The 17350-nt window shown below is 50.4% G+C and overlaps 1 protein-coding gene across 2 annotated transcripts; it reads left to right on the plus strand.

Moving 5' to 3' along the window:
• Window positions 1-55: 55 nt before the first annotated feature.
• Window positions 56-9988, plus strand: Nol6 (nucleolar protein 6). Of its 2 annotated transcripts, XM_055618637.1 has the most exons (26): window positions 56-177; window positions 636-836; window positions 915-1031; window positions 1730-1909; window positions 2168-2336; window positions 2567-2701; window positions 2794-2957; window positions 3038-3158; window positions 3349-3407; window positions 3490-3591; window positions 3755-3870; window positions 3971-4148; window positions 4449-4571; window positions 4775-4923; window positions 5022-5097; window positions 5282-5422; window positions 5553-5670; window positions 5745-5899; window positions 6056-6219; window positions 6489-6641; window positions 6832-6929; window positions 7633-7757; window positions 7865-7954; window positions 8265-8459; window positions 8564-8665; window positions 8850-9988. In XM_055618637.1, exons 1-26 carry the CDS (start codon window positions 124-126, stop codon window positions 8997-8999), a joined length of 3435 nt encoding a protein of 1144 aa, XP_055474612.1. In that variant the 5' UTR covers window positions 56-123; the 3' UTR covers window positions 9000-9988. The 2 variants fall into 2 exon arrangements, with proteins under 2 accessions (XP_055474612.1, XP_055474613.1); XM_055618638.1 differs by lacking the exons at window positions 8564-8665; window positions 8850-9988 and having other exon boundaries at window positions 8269-8382.
• The last annotated feature ends 7362 nt before the right edge of the window (window positions 9989-17350 follow it).

A 17350-nucleotide genomic window follows, 5' to 3' on the forward strand; every position in this document is an offset into this window, starting at 1 on the left:
CCTGCAGTGGGTGCAGCCTGTGTCCAGGGTTTGCGCCTTGGAGTTGGCGTTACGGCCCACGTGGGGAGCTACGCGGTAGATCCGGCTTTAATCACAAGTGCGGGAGAGTGATCTGCGGTGAAAATGGGGCCGGCCCCCACCGGAGAGCAGCTGAGCGGGGCCTCAGGGGAGCTAGAGGTTGGTTGCTCAAAATGTGCTTTCTTGGCTACAGAGCCTAATGTGGTCCGGACTGACAGCTGTCCTGTGAGGGACTTCAGGGCGGCCCACTCCGGAGGAATCGTGTTTCCACTTTTTTCCAAGTTAGATAATTGGAAAAAGACTTTTAGGGATGCTAGCCCTGGCCAGATAGGATAGAGCAGGAGTAGTGGTAATATTCGGAAAGGCCCAAGCCTGTCTCAGCAGATCTGTGGTATCTGAAACACAAGGGTTTTGGGCAAGTCAGTGACCAGTAAACTAACTCAGCCAAGTCTACGCAGGACTGCACACCTGTGCTGTCACATTTCTCCCATTGATAGACAATCAAAGTTTCATAAAAATCCGATGCCCACTGAAAGGGAGGAAGTAGAGTATATGAAGCCTTTATGCAATGGATATAGATCCCACGATTTCATGTTAGCTTTTCTCTCTGATCATAGGTGATGGAACTTGCCCTAGAAGGCGAGGGCAAGGAGAAGGCCTCCTCAAGAAAGCGTGCAAAAGCTGAGTCACCTGCAGAAGGCTTCCTGCAGCCAGTGAAGCTCAGTCGGGCAGAACTATACAAGGAGCCTACAAATGAGGAGCTGAATCGCCTCCGGGAAACTGAAATCTTGTTTCACTCCAGCTTGCTTCGCTTGCAGGTACTTGGGTAGCAGGGCATACATTAGAGGAGTTTACTTGGGATCCTGAGGCTCAGTCTTCCCTTCCCTCTCTTACAGGTGGAGGAGTTACTGAAGGAAGTAAGACTGTCAGAAAAGAAGAAAGAGAGGATTGATGCTTTCCTGAAGGAGGTCAACCAGAGGATCCAGAGAGTGACTCCAGTCCCTGAGACTGAGGTAAGACAGGTGCCTGGGGGAACAGTGAGTCATGTGACACAGTTTGCTCTTCTCCTGAGAGATTGGGGTACTCAGGAAATCATTCATGAAAGAAAATGCACCCAGGATTCTAGCTCTTTATATATTCATTACTTAACAAACAAGTGTCTTATATAAATTTTGTAGGTATTTTGTTTGTTTGTACAAAGGCTTATGTAATCATGGCTGGCCTTGAGATCCTAATAGTCCTGCCACAGCCCCCAAGGACTGAGATTGAGGGCTGAGCCACATTTTGTTTTTTTAACATAGTGTCTTAACTGTATAATCCATCTTTTTCTCAGACTGGTGGCAGTCCTTCTGCTTCAGCATCCTGAGTGCTGGATGCAGTTCTAAACCTTTTCTTCCAAGTAAAAATGGGTATTTTATTTTATGTATTTATTTATTGGGACAGGGTCTCTTATAGTTCAGGGAGACCTTGAATTCCCGTTCTTCCTGTCTTCCCAAATGCTAGGATTATGAGTAACAGTAAATCTTCCCTGACCCTTCCAGTAAATCATAGTGGTTTAGATGTTTTTGTCAATCAGGTTGTCTTCATGGAGAAGGCATTTATGGAAGATTGACAGTTTAGCTTTTAGTATAGTGGCATGTTGTCTATGTACATTAGGGGGTTTGTGAGGAAGGCAGTAGGATCCATATGTATCCTGTCTCTGACCTTACAGCTTACTGACCAGTCATGGCTTCCATCCGGGGTTCGAGTGCCCCTCCACCAAGTGCCCTATAGTGTGAAGGGCTCCTTCCGCTTCCTGCCTCCATCCCAGATCACTGTCGTGGGCAGCTACCTTCTGGGTACTTGTGTCCGACCAGACATCAATGTCGATGTGGCACTGACCATGCCCAGGGTAAGGCCCATGGTTTGGGGAATGTAGGGTCTACCACTTGATAAGGGTGGACCCTACATGGGTCATGGGTTCTAGGTCCTGTTGCTATCCCTTTTGGACTTTGTGCGCTTTGTCTGAAAATTGAACGAAATTGTCTGAAAATTGGTTTAGGCACTCCTGAGTCAGTGAGCCCTGGAACTTAAGCCTAGCCTCAACCTAGCCCCAGCTCCATGAGCGCTTCTGTGTCCAACCTTCCCTCTTCTTCCCTGACCCCTCCAGGAAATCTTACAAGACAAAGATGGGCTGAACCAGCGCTACTTCCGCAAGCGAGCCCTTTACCTGGCTCACTTAGCTCACCACCTGGCCCAGGATCCCCTCTTCAGCAGTGTCCGATTCTCTTACAGCAGAGGCTGCCACCTGAAGCCTTTACTGCTGCTGCGGCCACATGGTGGGAGTCATATACTGGGCTTAGCATACAGTATGGGATAGTAACTCTGGAGGGGGGCACAAGGTCCTCAAGGTCTAGGGGAGTAGAAATAGAAGCTTCAAGGCCAGGTGAGGGACATTGGTCTCATCCTAAGGTGGGAAGTCATGGGTCCTTGGGTACGAGAGGGAGGTAAGGGAATCCCTCTTGTTCCAGGAGCTGTACAATCTGAACGTTCTTTGTCTCTTCCCCAGGGAAGGATGAGCGCCTGGTTACTGTGCGTCTGCATCCATGCCATCCTGTGGACTTCTTCCGCCCTTGCCGCCTGCTGCCAACTAAGAATAATGTGCGCTCTGCCTGGTACAGAGGACAGAGTGCTCCAGAGAGTGGTGAGCAGGCACTGTTGTTGAAATACGTTGGTGGACAGGACTTTATAGAGGCTTCTTTTTCTCATAGCCTTTATTTTGTTTTTTTTCTACAGCTAGCCCAGAACCCCCTACCCCCCTCTACAACACATGGATCCTGCAGGACACAGCTCTCAAGGCTCAAATGGACCTACTGTCAACTGTGCTGGGCTCTGCCCAGGGCCTGAAGAATGGTGTGGCACTTCTGAAGGTTTGGCTGAGGCAGCGGGAGCTGGATAAGGTGAGTTGGAGGTGGCCTAATTTCCTCCCCTCATTGTGTGATGGACTTCTGGGCTCAGTTCTGTCATGTCCCTCTTTCAGGGCCTGGGCGGATTTAATGGATTCCTTATCTCCATGCTGGTTGCCTTCCTTGTGTCTAAACACAAGATTCATAGCAGCATGAGCGGCTACCAGGTCCTGAGGAGTGTCCTGCAGTTTTTGGGTAATGCAGCCAGACTGGAAAAGCCAGGGGTTCTTTCATTCCATCAAAGCTCCTTGAGTTCCATGTCACAAGACAGATGAGAAAACGCAGTATGAGACAGACAGCTGTAGCCACCCAGGTTGAGGGCGGGAGGGGGATGGCTGGGTCCCCAAAGGCCCTTCTAACACTTACCTTCTGTGGTTCACTCTAGCTACTACGGATCTGACTGTGAATGGGATCAGTTTATCTCTCAGCTCAGATCCCTCCTTGGTGAGTGGGGGAAGGGCAGCTGTGTTTGCCAAGAGGCCTGAAGGTAAAGCTCAGCCCTGATTGGCTTCTCTCTGCTTCCCAGCCAGCCCTGGCTGACTTCCACCAGGTTTTCCCAGTTGTGTTCCTGGACTCTTCAGGCCGCCTCAACCTCTGTGCTGATGTCACAGCTTCTACATACAAACAGGTACCAACGGGCTCCTGCTTCCACATCCTCCGTATGTCCCAGCTCAGAGTCTGTTACCTTGACAGTGCTGGAGCCACAAGCTACTGTTCAAGATGTGAAGCCAGATGTGACCCTTCAGCTAGTGAGGGTTACAGCTGTGGTCTCTCCTTGCCCTGTGGCCCAGGTGCAGCACGAGGCACGACTGTCGATGGCCTTGCTGGACAGCAAAGCTGACGATGGATTTCAGCTGCTGTTGATGACTCCCAAACCCATGATCCGGGCTTTTGACCATGTTGTCCAGTAAGTTTAGGGGAGGACATAGAGCATGGGTCATCAGGGATGAGTAGTCAAGGGCCTAGTGGGTCTTGATTGTTCCTCTTTGTCCTTCTGTGCCCTCCAGTCTCCGTCCACTGAGTCGCCTGCAGGCTGCATGTCACCGGCTAAAGCTTTGGCCAGAGCTGCAGGACAATGGTGGGGACTACATTTCAGCCATTTTGGGCCCACTAACCACCATTTTGGAGCAGGGTCTGGGGTCCCGGCTGTACTTGCTGGCTCACTCTCGACCCCCAGTCTTAGAGGTGAGGCCATGTAGACTGGGGAGTTTCTGGGGGACCCAAGTGTCACCAAAGTCATGCCACCCAGCTGGTTAGTTCCAAGACCAGATGGGAATTTTTGGGTTGAATGCAAAAATTTGTTTGTTTATTTGTTTTTTGAGACAGGGTTTCTCTGTGTAGTCTTGGCTGTCCTGGACTTGCTTTGTAGACCAGGCTAACCTCAAACTCACAGAGATCCACCTGACTCTGCCTCTCCAGTGCTGGGATCACAGGCGTGCACCACCATCGCCCAGTTGAACTCAACGTTTTTTTACATTCCTACAGTGGGATATAAACCAAGATCCACCGAAGCACAAGGACTCTGGGACCCTGACCCTGGGATTGCTCCTCCGACCTGAGGGACTGACCAGTGTGCTTGATCTTGGTCCAGAGGCTGACCAGCCTGAGGTGTGGAGCCCCAGCCTGCCCATGGGGGAGGGGTGGGTGGATCAACCTCATGCTACCCAAGCTGAGGCCTGAGGTTTCTGAGTCAGCCTGTTTTCATTGCTTGGAATTGAGCTTAGGGCTTTGGCATGTTATTAGCCCAGTCCTGTGCAATGGAACTACACCCCAACTTTCTTACTGTCTCCTCCCATCCTTTGCTTTCCTAGGCAGCTGATTTCCGTCAGTTCTGGGGATCCCGCTCAGAACTTAGACGATTCCAGGATGGAGCCATCCGGGAAGCTGTGGTCTGGGATGCGTCCTCAATGTCTCAGAAGCGCCTTATTCCTCATCAAGTGGTCACCCATCTCTTGGCACTGTGAGTGTTAGTATCTTCATGGGAAGAGGCTGCTGTGGTCAGGGCAGCCATTTTAGATGGGCATAGCCCCTGATGCTCTCATTGTGTGTGTCCTTCAGCCATGCTGACATCCCAGATACCTGTGTTCACTATGTGGGCGGATTCCTTGACGCATTGATCCAAGGCCCCAAAGAGGTAAGAGCCTGGGTCATAAGGGAGTGAATGTGGAATAATGCCTTCTACCTCAACCAGGCTGCATTTTCTAGTGTCCAGCAGGGGGTGCTCTGGTCCTGCCTTAGCCTGGGTCATGGCAGGATCCTAGGTGATGCTGGGGTTTTATAAGACACAGACTGCCTCCTGACTGTATTCTCTTTATCAGCCCTCCAACACAGGTGAGGAGGCCCTGGCATTGGCTGTGCGTTGCTATGATGACCTTAGCCGCCTGCTGTGGGGGCTGGAGGGTCTCCCACTCACTGTGTCTGCCATTCAGGGAACTCACCCAGTGTTGCGTTATACAGAGGTAAGGTGCAAGTTGTGCTTGGTGCTTCCCCTTCCCCTACCTCTGTTCCTTTCACTCAGTGTCCCTCCCTTTTCCCTCCTGCCTGTGTTCTCCCTTCCTGTCAAAGTCACTGTCCTCATTTCTTCTACAGGTGTTCCCTCCAGTTCCCGTCCAACCCGCCTATTCCTTCTATAACCGTCTCCAAGAGCGGGCCTTGCTGTTGCCCCGGCTGGATAAGCCCTGCCCAGCCTATGTGGAGCCCATGACTGGTAAGAGGGTCCTTGGAAGGGAGTAGGAAACACAGCTGGCTGTAATATTAGATCTCTCCCCTTTTGTTCTTCAGTGCTTTGTTACCTGGAGGGCAGTGGGCAGTGGCCTCAGGACGCAGAGGCTGTACAGCGCGTCCGAGCTGCCTTCCAGCTACGCCTGGCAGAGGTGTTGACACAGCAGCATAGGCTACAGTGCCGCGCCACTGCCACACACACCGATGTCCTCAAGGTCAGGCTGGAACAGGGGATGACCAGAGAACCGGCTCCAGGGATGTCAGAGAGTACAAGAGCATAACTGGGTAGTGGGTGGGGGAACCAGGGGTGCAGGCAGCAGAGCATCCCCAAGTGCTCAGGTATTCATTTCCTTTGCCACATCTTCCCACAGGATGGGTTTGTGTTTAGAATTCGAGTGGCTTATCAGCGGGAACCACAGATCCTGAGGGAGGTACGGAGCCCCGAGGGGATGGTCTCTATGAGAGACACACCTGCCTCCCTCCGCCTTGACAAAGACACCAGGCTGTTGCCCCTGCTCACCAGTGCCCTGCATGGGTAAGCCCACATGCATAAGCTCTCCGTGGAGATAGGCCTTTTCCTGCTCCCATTTTGCTCTCCTGGCTGCCAGACTGTCTGGGAGGCCAGATAGCATAATCTCTCATTTGTAAAATAGTAATAGTCTCCTAGGTGTTAGCTAGAACATGGGATAGTGTATGTAACACATTAGCACAGAGGCCAGTGTTGGGCAGAGGTTGAGTGACAGGCAAACACACTGTTTGTGGCCCTGAATTCCCAAGTCTCACTACTATTTCCTCCTCCCCTAGACTCCAGCAGCAGCACCCAGCCTTCTCAGGTGTGGCCCGCCTGGCCAAGCGGTGGGTGCGTGCCCAGCTTCTGGGTGAGGGGTTCACTGACGAGAGCCTGGATCTGGTGGCTGCTGCCCTCTTCCTGCACTCTGAGCCCTTCACCCCTCCCAGGTAATTACTTAAACACTTACCTTACCTGAGAAGTTGCCCTTCATGATGCAATCCTCATTCTAAATGGGGGAGGGTGGCTGAATGTGTGATAGAGGACATTTTCAGATATCCACACCTCCTACACTAAGGGATTATGGGAAGATTGGTGGGGACATCAGGCCTCAGATTCTTTCTCATTCCATCTATTCAGCTCCCCCCAGGTTGGCTTTCTTCGGTTCCTTTGCCTGGTGTCTACCTTCGATTGGAAGAATAACCCTCTCATTGTCAATCTCAACAGTGAGCTGACTGGTAAGTGGTAGGACTCAGATCAGACCACTGGGAAGAACTCCCCTGTCTAAGATGACACAGTAAGACAGGTGGGGTCTCCCTGTAAGTCTGTTAGGTAGGACTCCTTCATCCCAGATGTCTAAGCTTAATGATCTGTCTTGGGAAGAGAACTGTCATACAGAAGAGGCCCATATCAAGCCTGACTTAGAAAGCTCTGCCTAGGTGCTTCATGACAAAAGTGCCACCCAGGGGGGTCTGTGAAGCAAGGGAGAACAAAGGAAAGCTTTTTGAATGCTAGGTGAGAGGTCTTGAGTAGGGAGCCAGGAAGTTAGACTAGGTGCCCACACCTTGAGGGTGGCATTGTTTTTCTTTGTCGTTGTAATCTTAGGAGCTCTGGGTCTTGGCAGAGAGCAGGGTGTTGGGTTCCTAATTCTCCAGGTGTGTGAGAGCCTAGGATGAGGGGCCCTTGAACAGGCCTCAGCTTGTGCAGGCCAGAGACTAGTCGGGGGTGACAAGCAGTGGAAAACTCTGCCTTTGGGTTGAAGCTGGGAGAGTAATGCCCCACCCCATTAGGCGAATGTGGTATTCCTTTTATAACCTTTGTCCTTTGGGAGAGGGAAATTGGAAAATTCCTGTGATAGGCAGTTGCTGGGTACACTGTAGGAGGACTGGGGCAGTAAAGGTCTTTTAGGGAGGATGATGTCACATCTCCTGTCCTTTGTAGCTGAGGAGCAGGTAGAGATTCGAAGTAGTTTCCTGGCAGCTCGGACACAGCTCCCAGTCATGGTCATCATTACTCCCCAGGACCGCAGAAGCTCTGTGTGGACACAGGACAGACCCTCTGCCCAGGTTTAGTCCCATACATATCCCTAAATTTGGTTTTTCTTTTTTCTTTTTAATCCTTAGAAGAAAGTAGGCCTAGCCTACAATCTTGGTGTGATTTTTCTGTGTTTCAGATTCTTCAGCAGCTCATAAGCCTGGCAGCGAAGGCCCTTCCTGTTCTGGAGAAGCAGCTGATGGATCCCTGGGGGCCTGGGGACATTAGGGTAAGGCTCTGACTCGAAGTAACTCCTAGTAACTCCCAGAGTCCTCAGTTAAAGGGGCCCTCACAGGTTGCCCAGTTGCTCTGTTTGGTGAGACTAAATACAGAGATGGCTTCGAAGCTGCCATGGAGCCTGGTGGAAATCCTGGGCTTCCTTTTACCTTCTGCTTCTGGACTAGATCTACTGGCCCTGGCTGCTCTCTCTGTGGAGTTTGTTCTTACCTTCACCAGGCCACACAAGCCCACAATGGATGGCCAGATGCATGGGAACTGGTACTGAGGTACTCAGAAGGGTAACTTAAAGGCTTTCTTAGACAGTTTTCCGGCCGTCCTTCGACATGTATGATGTACTGATCCACCTGACTCCACGCCACATTCCCCGACACCGCCAAGCTGTAGACACCCCGGCTGCTTCCTTCTGCCGTGGTCTGCTCGCTGAGCTGGGGCCTTCCTCTCTGATGCCTGTCCTAGGCTATGATCCCCCTCAGCTCTATCTGGCACAGCTCAGGGTAAGTTCTCAAGAAAGGACTGGGTGGCCTGGGGAGCTGGAGCGAGCTATGGAGGACGTCCTCAGGTGCCTGTTGTAATCTTGCTTGTGTTGTGTCCTTTCTAGGAGGCCTTTGAAGATTTGGCTCTTTTCTTCTATGACCAGCATGGTGGAGAGGTGATTGGAGTCCTCTGGAAGCCCAGCAGCTTCCAGCCCCAGCCCTTTAAGGTATGCTGACCAGTGGCTTTTGTGCATTGCTGGGTGTGTTCATGAGGCTCTCTGTGGGTGTGCATTTCTGTGTGGCCTGTGTCAAGTGTATGTAGGGACTTATCTGTCTCTGTTGCCCCCAGCTTTGCATCTCAGGGTGTGCTTTTGTGACCCTTGAACTCAAGTGTATTCTCTGATTCTTCAGGCCTCCAGCATAAAGGGACGCATGGTGGTGTCTCGAGGTGGGGAGCTTATGATGGTGCCCAACATAGAAGCCATCTTGGAGGACTTTGCTGTGTTGGGTGAAGGCCTGGTACAGGCTGTAGAGGCCCGAAGTGAGAGGTGGACTGTGTGATTCCAGCTTTGGGACAAGCAGTAGGTGCACCATGGGACTTTGGATCTCTGAAGCAGAATGTCAGCGGGCAGCCAGTCTCATTGCAGTATGGACACCTGCTGTCCTGAGCACACTGAATCATTCCCCAGAGAAGGCCCTGACAGAGTCTTCAGTCTGATGCTTCAGTAGTTGGGCAGGAGCCGTGGTGCCCTATATCCCCTAGGTCCAACCATCCAAATTCCCAGAGGAGGAGCCAGCTCAGAAGGAACTGAATCCATTTGCCTGTCAGCCCTCAGTTGGCCTGAGCTGTTTTCTCTTTTTGTTTTTTTCTCCCATCTTTATCTTCCCACTGGCAGGACATACATGTCCAGATAACAGTGTGCTTTTCACTTTTGCTGGTTCAAAGAGGTTGTAGCCTTTCAGAGGGCCCCAGCACGGGGCACTGAGCAGTGGGGGGGGGGGGGGGGCGGGGGGCGTGTGTATGAGTAGAACCCATTGAGCAGGCACAATGCTTTCCCGTGTTGGTGCTGCTGCCTCCCAAGGTAGTAACAGTAGAAAAGGACACAGACCAGGCAGGGGCTGGGTAGATGGAGTTGGGGGGGATCCCCCAGCCCAGAAGAGGTACAGAAAGCACCAGGTGCTGCGGCCTGGGCTCTCAGTGAGAGTCCTACCCATTCTTTGCAGCTGCCTATCATTCTCCATTACTGTGCCACACACCTGCTCTCCAGGAGCCCTGAGGGAGGCAGGATGCCTCCTCTAAGCCTGATCCACACCCCCTTCTGGCAGCTACTCCCTGCTTTTCTCCCGTAATCCTGGCTGGTTTTTTTAGACTCAGCTCAGATAGCACCCCTCCTAAGTCCCTGCCCTCACCCCCACCCCTCTTTCCCTCCTGTGAACTGTGAATGCAATTACTCCTTGTTGAGTTCACTTGGTAGTTAGGCATACCAGCGTGCACCTTCTATTGTTTTGAACTCTGATTTAAAATTAAATTGCTTAACTCTTTCTGGGTACCTGACTTGTCTTCCTACATGATACCAGCTTGACCTATGAGAAAGCTTTGTGAGGACAGAGCATGCTGAGCACAGGTGACCTGGTGCTCTCATGGCACCTGGAATGAGGCTCAGACAGATGTGTATAAAAGCACCAGCCCAAGCAGGTAGAGGCCAGGGCTACAACCAGAAGGCCACAAAGAAACAGGCAGAACTTGTGCACGATGCCTAGGGCCAATGAGGTGGTGTTGATGAAAGAAAGCCTAAGATTAGTTGGGCATTGTGGCACATGCCTGTAATCCCAGCACTTGGGAGACAGAGGCAGGCAGATCTGTGAAGTCGAGGCCAACCTAGTCAATAGAGCCGAGTTCCAGGACAGCCAGAGTGACCCTGTCTTAAAATAAATAAATAACTCTATCAAAAAGCACAAATTTGGTTCCCAGCACCCACATCAGGCACTTGATAATCACCTGTAACTTTGATGCCAGGAGCAGTAAGTGCTCATGTGCACATACCTGCATGCAGATAAAAATAATAAAAATAAACCTTAAACCAGGGGTTGATGGTGCATGTCTTTAATCCTAGCACTTGGGAGGCAGAGGCAGGTGGATCCCAGCACTTGAGATGCAGGTTCGAGGCCAGCCTGGTCTTTAAAGGGAGTCCAGGACAGTCAGAAGCCACGGCTACACAGAGAAACCCTGTCTTAAACTTAAAAAAGGGGGTGGGGTGGGGAGGGTTGGTGTGATGGTATATGCCTTTAGTCTCAGCACTTGGAAGGCAGAGGGGTAGATCTCTGAATTCCTGGCCAGGCTAGTCTTAAGTAGCGAACCCATTTCTGCAAGTTGTTTTCTGACCTTTACCCATTGCACACAAGCCCCTGCCCCACAAATATAATGGGGGAAAAAAGCCTGAGATTTAAAAAGTGCTTTATTAAGTGTCTAGTGCATAGGAACAATGCTAACACTGTTAGGTGTTTCCTTACATACCTTTTCTTAGTCTTTTGAGACAGGGTCCTATGTAGCCCAGGATGACCTTTGAAATCAGTGTATAAGATGAATTCCTGAGTCTCCCAAGTGCTAGGATTATGGGTGTATGTCATCATGCCTGGTTTGACTTCATATTTTATGTATAGAAATGTGGTTATATAATCATTACCAGCCCTATAATGGAGGTACTTTAAACTTTCTGAATAAGGAATCAGGCTCAGTGCTGGGTGGGACCGCAGGTGAGCTCAATCACTTTTGAGAAGCCACATGCAGGAACTCTGGTCTCCAGTTTTGTCTTTGTGGACTTTATTCTGCCCCTACTGTCGTTAGACAGCTCAGCCCAGGCTTGAAATTAGTATGGGAAAGGAGCCAATTGGGGTCCACACCGTTTACATAGTCCATTTGTGGAGAAGCATAATCTCCCTCACAAAGCCATGTAGGCCATGGTCTAAGTCACCTTTTGTTTGTCTCTACTCATTTTGCCCTTGGTTCCTTGGCCTATTTCTGCAAGTTCCCTTGTGACGAAACTTAGATTTGGCTAGCTCATTTCAAAACCATTTTGTTTCATCAGCAAGGCAGCTTCAGGCTCCTGTACAGATCCAGCTCCGGACAGTGCAGTTGGAGGAAGGAGTGGGTAGAGTGCCCCAAAGGCAGGTCTGTACCAGAAGGCTCTAAGAAACAGATAGCATAACCACCTAACCACCGGGGACTGGGCCTCCTTTTGGCTTGCCTCACTAACTCTTGCCATCTATAGAATGTATATGGCAATGGCTTGTTCAGTTCCCTCTGCATGCCCTAGTAGCTAAGGAAGATGCTGAGATCTCAGAAACCCAAGGAGCTATACCACTCTTTCCAGCACACTGTCTCTTGCTAGAGACAGGGCAGGAAGCCTAAGCTTTCATTTAAAGTCCTCATGTGGCAACTCCCAAACTGTTTTCCTCAGATCTCCAGGAGGCAAGAGATTGATTGTGTCTTGGCTCCTTGCTGCAGTGCAGGATAACTGGCTTGCTGGGCCAATCATGTCTCTGTCCATGGAGGCACCTGAAGAGGGAGCTATTCAGGTTTTGACTGAGGGTTAGAGACAGGAGCTAGAACTTGCAGGAGAGAGGAGAGAGAGGTGAGGAAGTAGAGAGAGGTGGGGAAGGAAGGCTCAGAGAAAGCCTTGTGGATGTTTGTTAGAGATGGTGTTGGAGTACATCCCCCTGGGAGGGCCTGCCTCTGCGTGCTCTTCACTGCAGGTGGCAGGGATGGGGTCTCCTGATCATGGCATGATCTGTGTGTTCTGTATTCACTAGGAATGGGCATGTACACATTTGTATGCCTATGTCTGTGTGTACATAGGGTTGTTTTGTCTCCGGCATAAGAATCACTGCACATGGAGAGCAGGGCAGGAGGAAAACCTCTCAAGTAAGCAGTAGGAATCCTGTACTCATTCCTCTGTCCCGGAGAAAGGCTTTCCTTTTAGGAGGGGGTTGTTTAGACTTCCAAAGTAAGAGGCTAAGAGTATTCGGATTGAGAGGAGGTCAGCCCTATTGCAGCCAGAAAGGAGGACTGTTTCAGAGTTCATCACATTGAGCCAGAACTTTGGAAGAAAAAGCACATGTGTCCCCCCTCCCAAACCCAGGGTCTGTACATCAGGTTACGCTCAATGAAATCCTATTAAGTCAGATTTGGGCTAATAGCCTCTCCCCAATATACATGTCACCTCCCCTCCCAAACATCCGGTACTTTGTGAGTCAAGCATTAATCCAAGTGAGTGATAAGGGAGAGGGGAAGCTTAGGGCACCTGAGTCATCTCTACCCTCCACGAGAAAAGCCATTCTGCCTATTCCCCTGCTTCCGAGAAGGAGGAGGCACCTCATATTGCCCCAGGGAACTAAGTGGGACCAAGAAAAGGGGTGTTCCAGGGGGAGACTTCCTCTTGCTCCTCAGCTTCTGAAAGGTGGGTGGGGAGCATAGTTTTTCTGGTTTATATGAGATTCAGCCATGTAGGAACTTGTCCAGGGAAACAGGGAGCTGGGGGTAAAGCTACAAGCTGCTCCAGCTATGCTGAGCCTGCCCTTTGGGCCAAGGGGTGAGGTGAGATGTGGTGAGGGGAGTAAAGGAGAGAAAGGCCTGAGCTGTAGCTCTGTCCAGAAGGCAGACAAGGAGGGAAACCCCTGGCCCCCTTCCTTCTTTGGCCTCATGGTTCTCCCCTTCACCTCTTTTCCTAAGCCTTGCATACAGCTGTTAGAACCAAGACATAGAGGGACAGGGTGAAAGGAAGGCATGTGGGATGGAACTGTGTGCTCAGGTGGACCCCAACTGAAACCTACACTTTTGCCCCCCAAAAGCAAGACCTAGCTCTCCTCTGTTCCACAAGACAGGGCTTGAGGCACCCAAGGACCAAAGACGTCAAGACAGGCTCTTGAAGCCCAGCACGATGGCACACACCTGTAATCCCAGTACTCAGGGAGGCAGGGGAAGGCAGTAGCACTTGGATCTCTGTGAGTTCAAGGCCAGCCTGGTCTACAAAATGAGTCCAGGACGGCCAAGGCTACACAGACACACCCTGTTTAAAACAACAACAACAACAAAGACTGGGCCTTGACTAAAAGGCAGCATTGAGATCCAGCTCCCGTCTCACCTGTCATTTGACAGTGTGGATGAAAACAATAGGCAAATACGGTATCCTGGCTTTTCTCTGTCCCTTCACAATACGTCCCCTCCCATTTCATAACTTCTTAGCCCACTGACCCCTGATCTAGAGACCCTAAGGAAGAAATTTCTGAGCTCTACTTGTAGCATCTCCTGATGCACTCTGGCCCCTCCCCTTGAGCCTTCCCCTGTGACTCCTCTCCCTTTGGGCGGGTGGCTAGCAGCTACCCTGTAATTAGCAGCCATCCTGAGTTGGGATGAGGAGAGAGTAACTGGGATTCATACAGCACGTGCATAGCCTTCTTGGTATGGTGCAGATGGTGCTTCCTTCTCCGAAATCTCTATAAATGCATCTTCTATTGTGAGGTCCTCCATAGAGCCAAGGGCCAGTGGTGTCTGGTTCAGACCTCAGGTCCAGCTCTTTTCCACCCACTTCTGCCCACCTGTGCTCCTCACTCTGCCTCCTTAAAGCTCTCTTCCTCAGGCCATTTCCATGCATCTGGCCTCTTTTTCTTTATGGCTCCTCCCAGGCCTTCTGGCTTTAGTACCTCTCCTTCCAACCCATCCCCCACTGAATAGCTGGTGAGATCCTTCCCTGTGCAAATGCTTAAACCCTTTGCAGCTTCTGTTAGTGGCTGTTCCTGGTGGGTGAGCATCTGCCAAAGGTCCAGGCTCTGTCTCCTGGCTTTCCTTCTCCTCACCTCCAGCTGCATCAGTCTCACAGCTTAGAGCCCTGGAGCTCAAATAAGCACAGCCTAAATACCCACTGTCTCCTGCATGAGATTTGGGCTCACAGTCCCAAGGAGTTTATCTCATTCTCTAGCCTCTCTATGGCTGCCCACTCCTTGCTAGACCAACAGTCACTGGCCTCCATCTATTCTTTTGCAGGAAGCCAATCTAACCTTATCCCCCATACCCTCCCCCCTGCTGCCGGGATGGGGAACTGAGCCAATCCTCAGCTCTAGTTTGGACCCAGGAACCTGTGAGCATTTCCATTTTCTATACCACTGCTCTTGACTTCTCCTCTTCTGGAAGAGACCTCTTGGCCCCAGTAGCTTTCCTATCAGTAAGAAGGAAGAAGCAAAGCAGAAAGAGCTTTAGGGATCTGGTTCCTCAGAGGCAAGCTAGAGCCCTCCAGACATCCTAGGCCTGCTGCCAGGGGTGGCCTGGTTTGTGTCAGCTCCATATATTAACCCCCATTCCCCCAGCAACTGGCATGGGGTAGGCCTAAATGTTCAGCAGTTTGTCTCCAGAACCTTCAACAGATTCCCCCTAAACACCAGACCCAGAGCAGGTGCTGGCAGGAACATGCTCATGGATGCACATATGCCTAAGCTATGGATGTATATGGATATTCACACACAAGGACATGTGGCTAAAGAGCAGCTCTTGGGCATGACCCTAACAGTGTGCTACACTAAGCCTGAAATAGCCCTAATATTATCCAAGTCTTACAGAGGCCTAGGGGTGCTTCCAAATGAAATCTCACAGAACTAAAAACAAAACAAAACTGAGACTTGCAGGGGCCCTCAAGGATCCCTGGGCAAGCCCAGCTTCAAGATCAGATTTTGGGTCTGTCAGAGGTCTCTGTCTCCACCAGCTTAGTCCCTAGGACTTTGGGTTGTTTCTTAGCAAGGGCTCTCTCTAGGCCTTATCCCATCCTGTCCTATCCCTCTTGCCTCACTCACTCTCCACTGTCTTAACTGTCAAAGGGTATTGAGAGCAGCTCAGGGACACCAGTGGTTGAACTGAGAGTCCTGGGAGTGTAGGCTAAATGGCGCATTTTCCCAAAGTCCAACTTGACATCTATAAAGGTGCCCAAAAGGATTTGTATTTGTGGACTCTGGCCACCTCATCTGTCTGGAGATGGGAATAATTCTGTGAGTATATGAGGAACTGCCCACTGGGCTCCCAGAGTGGGGACGCTCATAACAGAGTGATTCATGTCTATTCTTCAGTCTCTCCTCCAGCATAGAGTCGCTCCCTGGTCCTCAATACTCAGGAGCTATCTGACAGGGGCATTCTGGAAAGATGGCTGTGCAGAGGGTCCTGAGTGCTTCCTGAGTTCTGGCTCCTAGCTTCACTTGCTCCTCAGACCTGTGGTTCTCTCCCTCTGTTTTCTTAGCCCATCCTTCCATCCCTCTACTCTTCTTTGTTGTTTTGTGTTGTTTGATGGCCTGAAACTCTATGTAGACTGGGATAGCCTTGAACTTGGAAGAGATCTGTCTGACTCCTGTGTGCTGGAATTAAGGGCACGAGCCACCACTGCCTGGCGCCTGGCCTTTTTTTTTTTTTTTTTTTTTTTTTGACTAGAGAAATGGCTTAGTGCCTTTAATCCCAGCACTGCAAAGGCAGGAGGGTCTCTGTGAGTTTGAGGCCAGCCTGGTCAGCCAAGGCTACACAGAGAGACCCTATCTTGAAAAACAAAACAAAACAAACAAACAAAAAAGAAATGGCTTAGCAGTTGAGGACACATACTGAATCTGGAGGATTGATTCAGTTCTCATCACCCACATAAGGTACCTTACTAATTCTAACTCCAGGATTCACTGCTTCCTTCTGGCCTCTGCAGCCAGGCACACAAGTGGTACACAAACATACATGTTGGCAAAATACTTATCTACATAAAAAGTAAATAAATAGAAATCTATCTAAGCTGGATATGGTGATGCATGCCGTTATTCCCACCATTCAGGAGGCAGAGGCAACAGGATCTCTGTGAGGTCAAACATGGTCTACAGAGTGAGTTCTAGGACAGCTGGGGCTACACAGAAAAACCCTGTCTCTAAAAACAAAAACAAACAAATAAACAAAATAAAAAATGAAAGAAAAGAAGCAGATACAACCTAAAAACCCAAAACACTTATTTTGATGTGTTCTGTTTTGGACTTAGGCCAGTTCTCCCCTTTTTAGGCAACTGGATGGTCCCTTGCTCCCAGGAGCTTACTATATTGATGCTAAACTTAGTGACAACAGGGCATAGTGCACCACAGCCCTGATCTCTGGACTCAAATAATCCTCCTACCACAGCCTTCAAAGTAGCTGGGAATATAGGTGTGAGTGACCATGCCATCAAAACACTTTTTAATTTTTATTTCCATGTATATGTGTGTGTGTGTGCATATGTGTATACTTATGTGAGTGCAGGTGTCCCAGGAGGCCAGAAAAAGGTGCAGGACCCTTTGGAGCTAGAGTTCAAGTTGTTTGAGACACCTGCTTGATGTGGGTACTGGGAACAGAACACAAGTCCTTTAGAAAAGAGGCAAGCACCCTTAACCATTGAAGCATCTACCCGGGCTTTGGGCTGCTCTCATTCAGATCAAAAAATTGGGGGGCCAGGAAATGAAGGGAATGCTGTCCTCACCCCATGAAGGGCCCCAGCCAACCCCTCTGATCCAGCAGGCTCAGACTTGCTCATTGCTAGGCTGGAACACTCCGCCTGTTCTACCTTAGAAGGCTCATGGCCTCCCACAGTGGGATGTCCCATTGTCTGGGTGAGACATAGGCCTTTCAAGATGCCTTAGGAGGAGGCTCCCAAGAGCTCTCAGAGGACCTGGTTGGCCATCTGCCTTCGATCTTGGTCATCTTTACCAAAGTGCAGGAGGGAGCCCAGAGTGCTTCAGGCAAGCTGTGTGACTCAGAGGGTTGGGACTAATCTTACCAAGATGCCTCTTCTCTGTGACCTTCTTCTGCCTTTTGTTCCAGGGGGTGCCAGTCACCTTAACTATACTGAAAATGATGCCCAGACTTGCTCAGCAGT

This window comes from Psammomys obesus, unplaced genomic scaffold (genome assembly GCF_907164565.1).
Source record: "Psammomys obesus unplaced genomic scaffold, mPsaObe1.curated_primary_1811, whole genome shotgun sequence".
Taxonomy (NCBI): Eukaryota; Metazoa; Chordata; class Mammalia; order Rodentia; family Muridae; genus Psammomys; species Psammomys obesus.

What these genes read in the sequence shown, in the direction of transcription:
- Nol6 (XM_055618637.1), top strand. Translation starts at nt 124, where the DNA reads ATGGGGCCGGCCCCCACCGGAGAGCAGCTGAGCGGGGCCTCAGGGGAG. An exon ending in TCAGCTCAGATCCCTCCTTG is followed by an intron (nt 3,408 to 3,489) that starts GTGAGTGGGGGA and finishes TCTGCTTCCCAG; the next exon opens with CCAGCCCTGGCTGACTTCCA. An exon ending in GTCACCCATCTCTTGGCACT is followed by an intron (nt 4,924 to 5,021) that starts GTGAGTGTTAGT and finishes TGTGTCCTTCAG; the next exon opens with CCATGCTGACATCCCAGATA.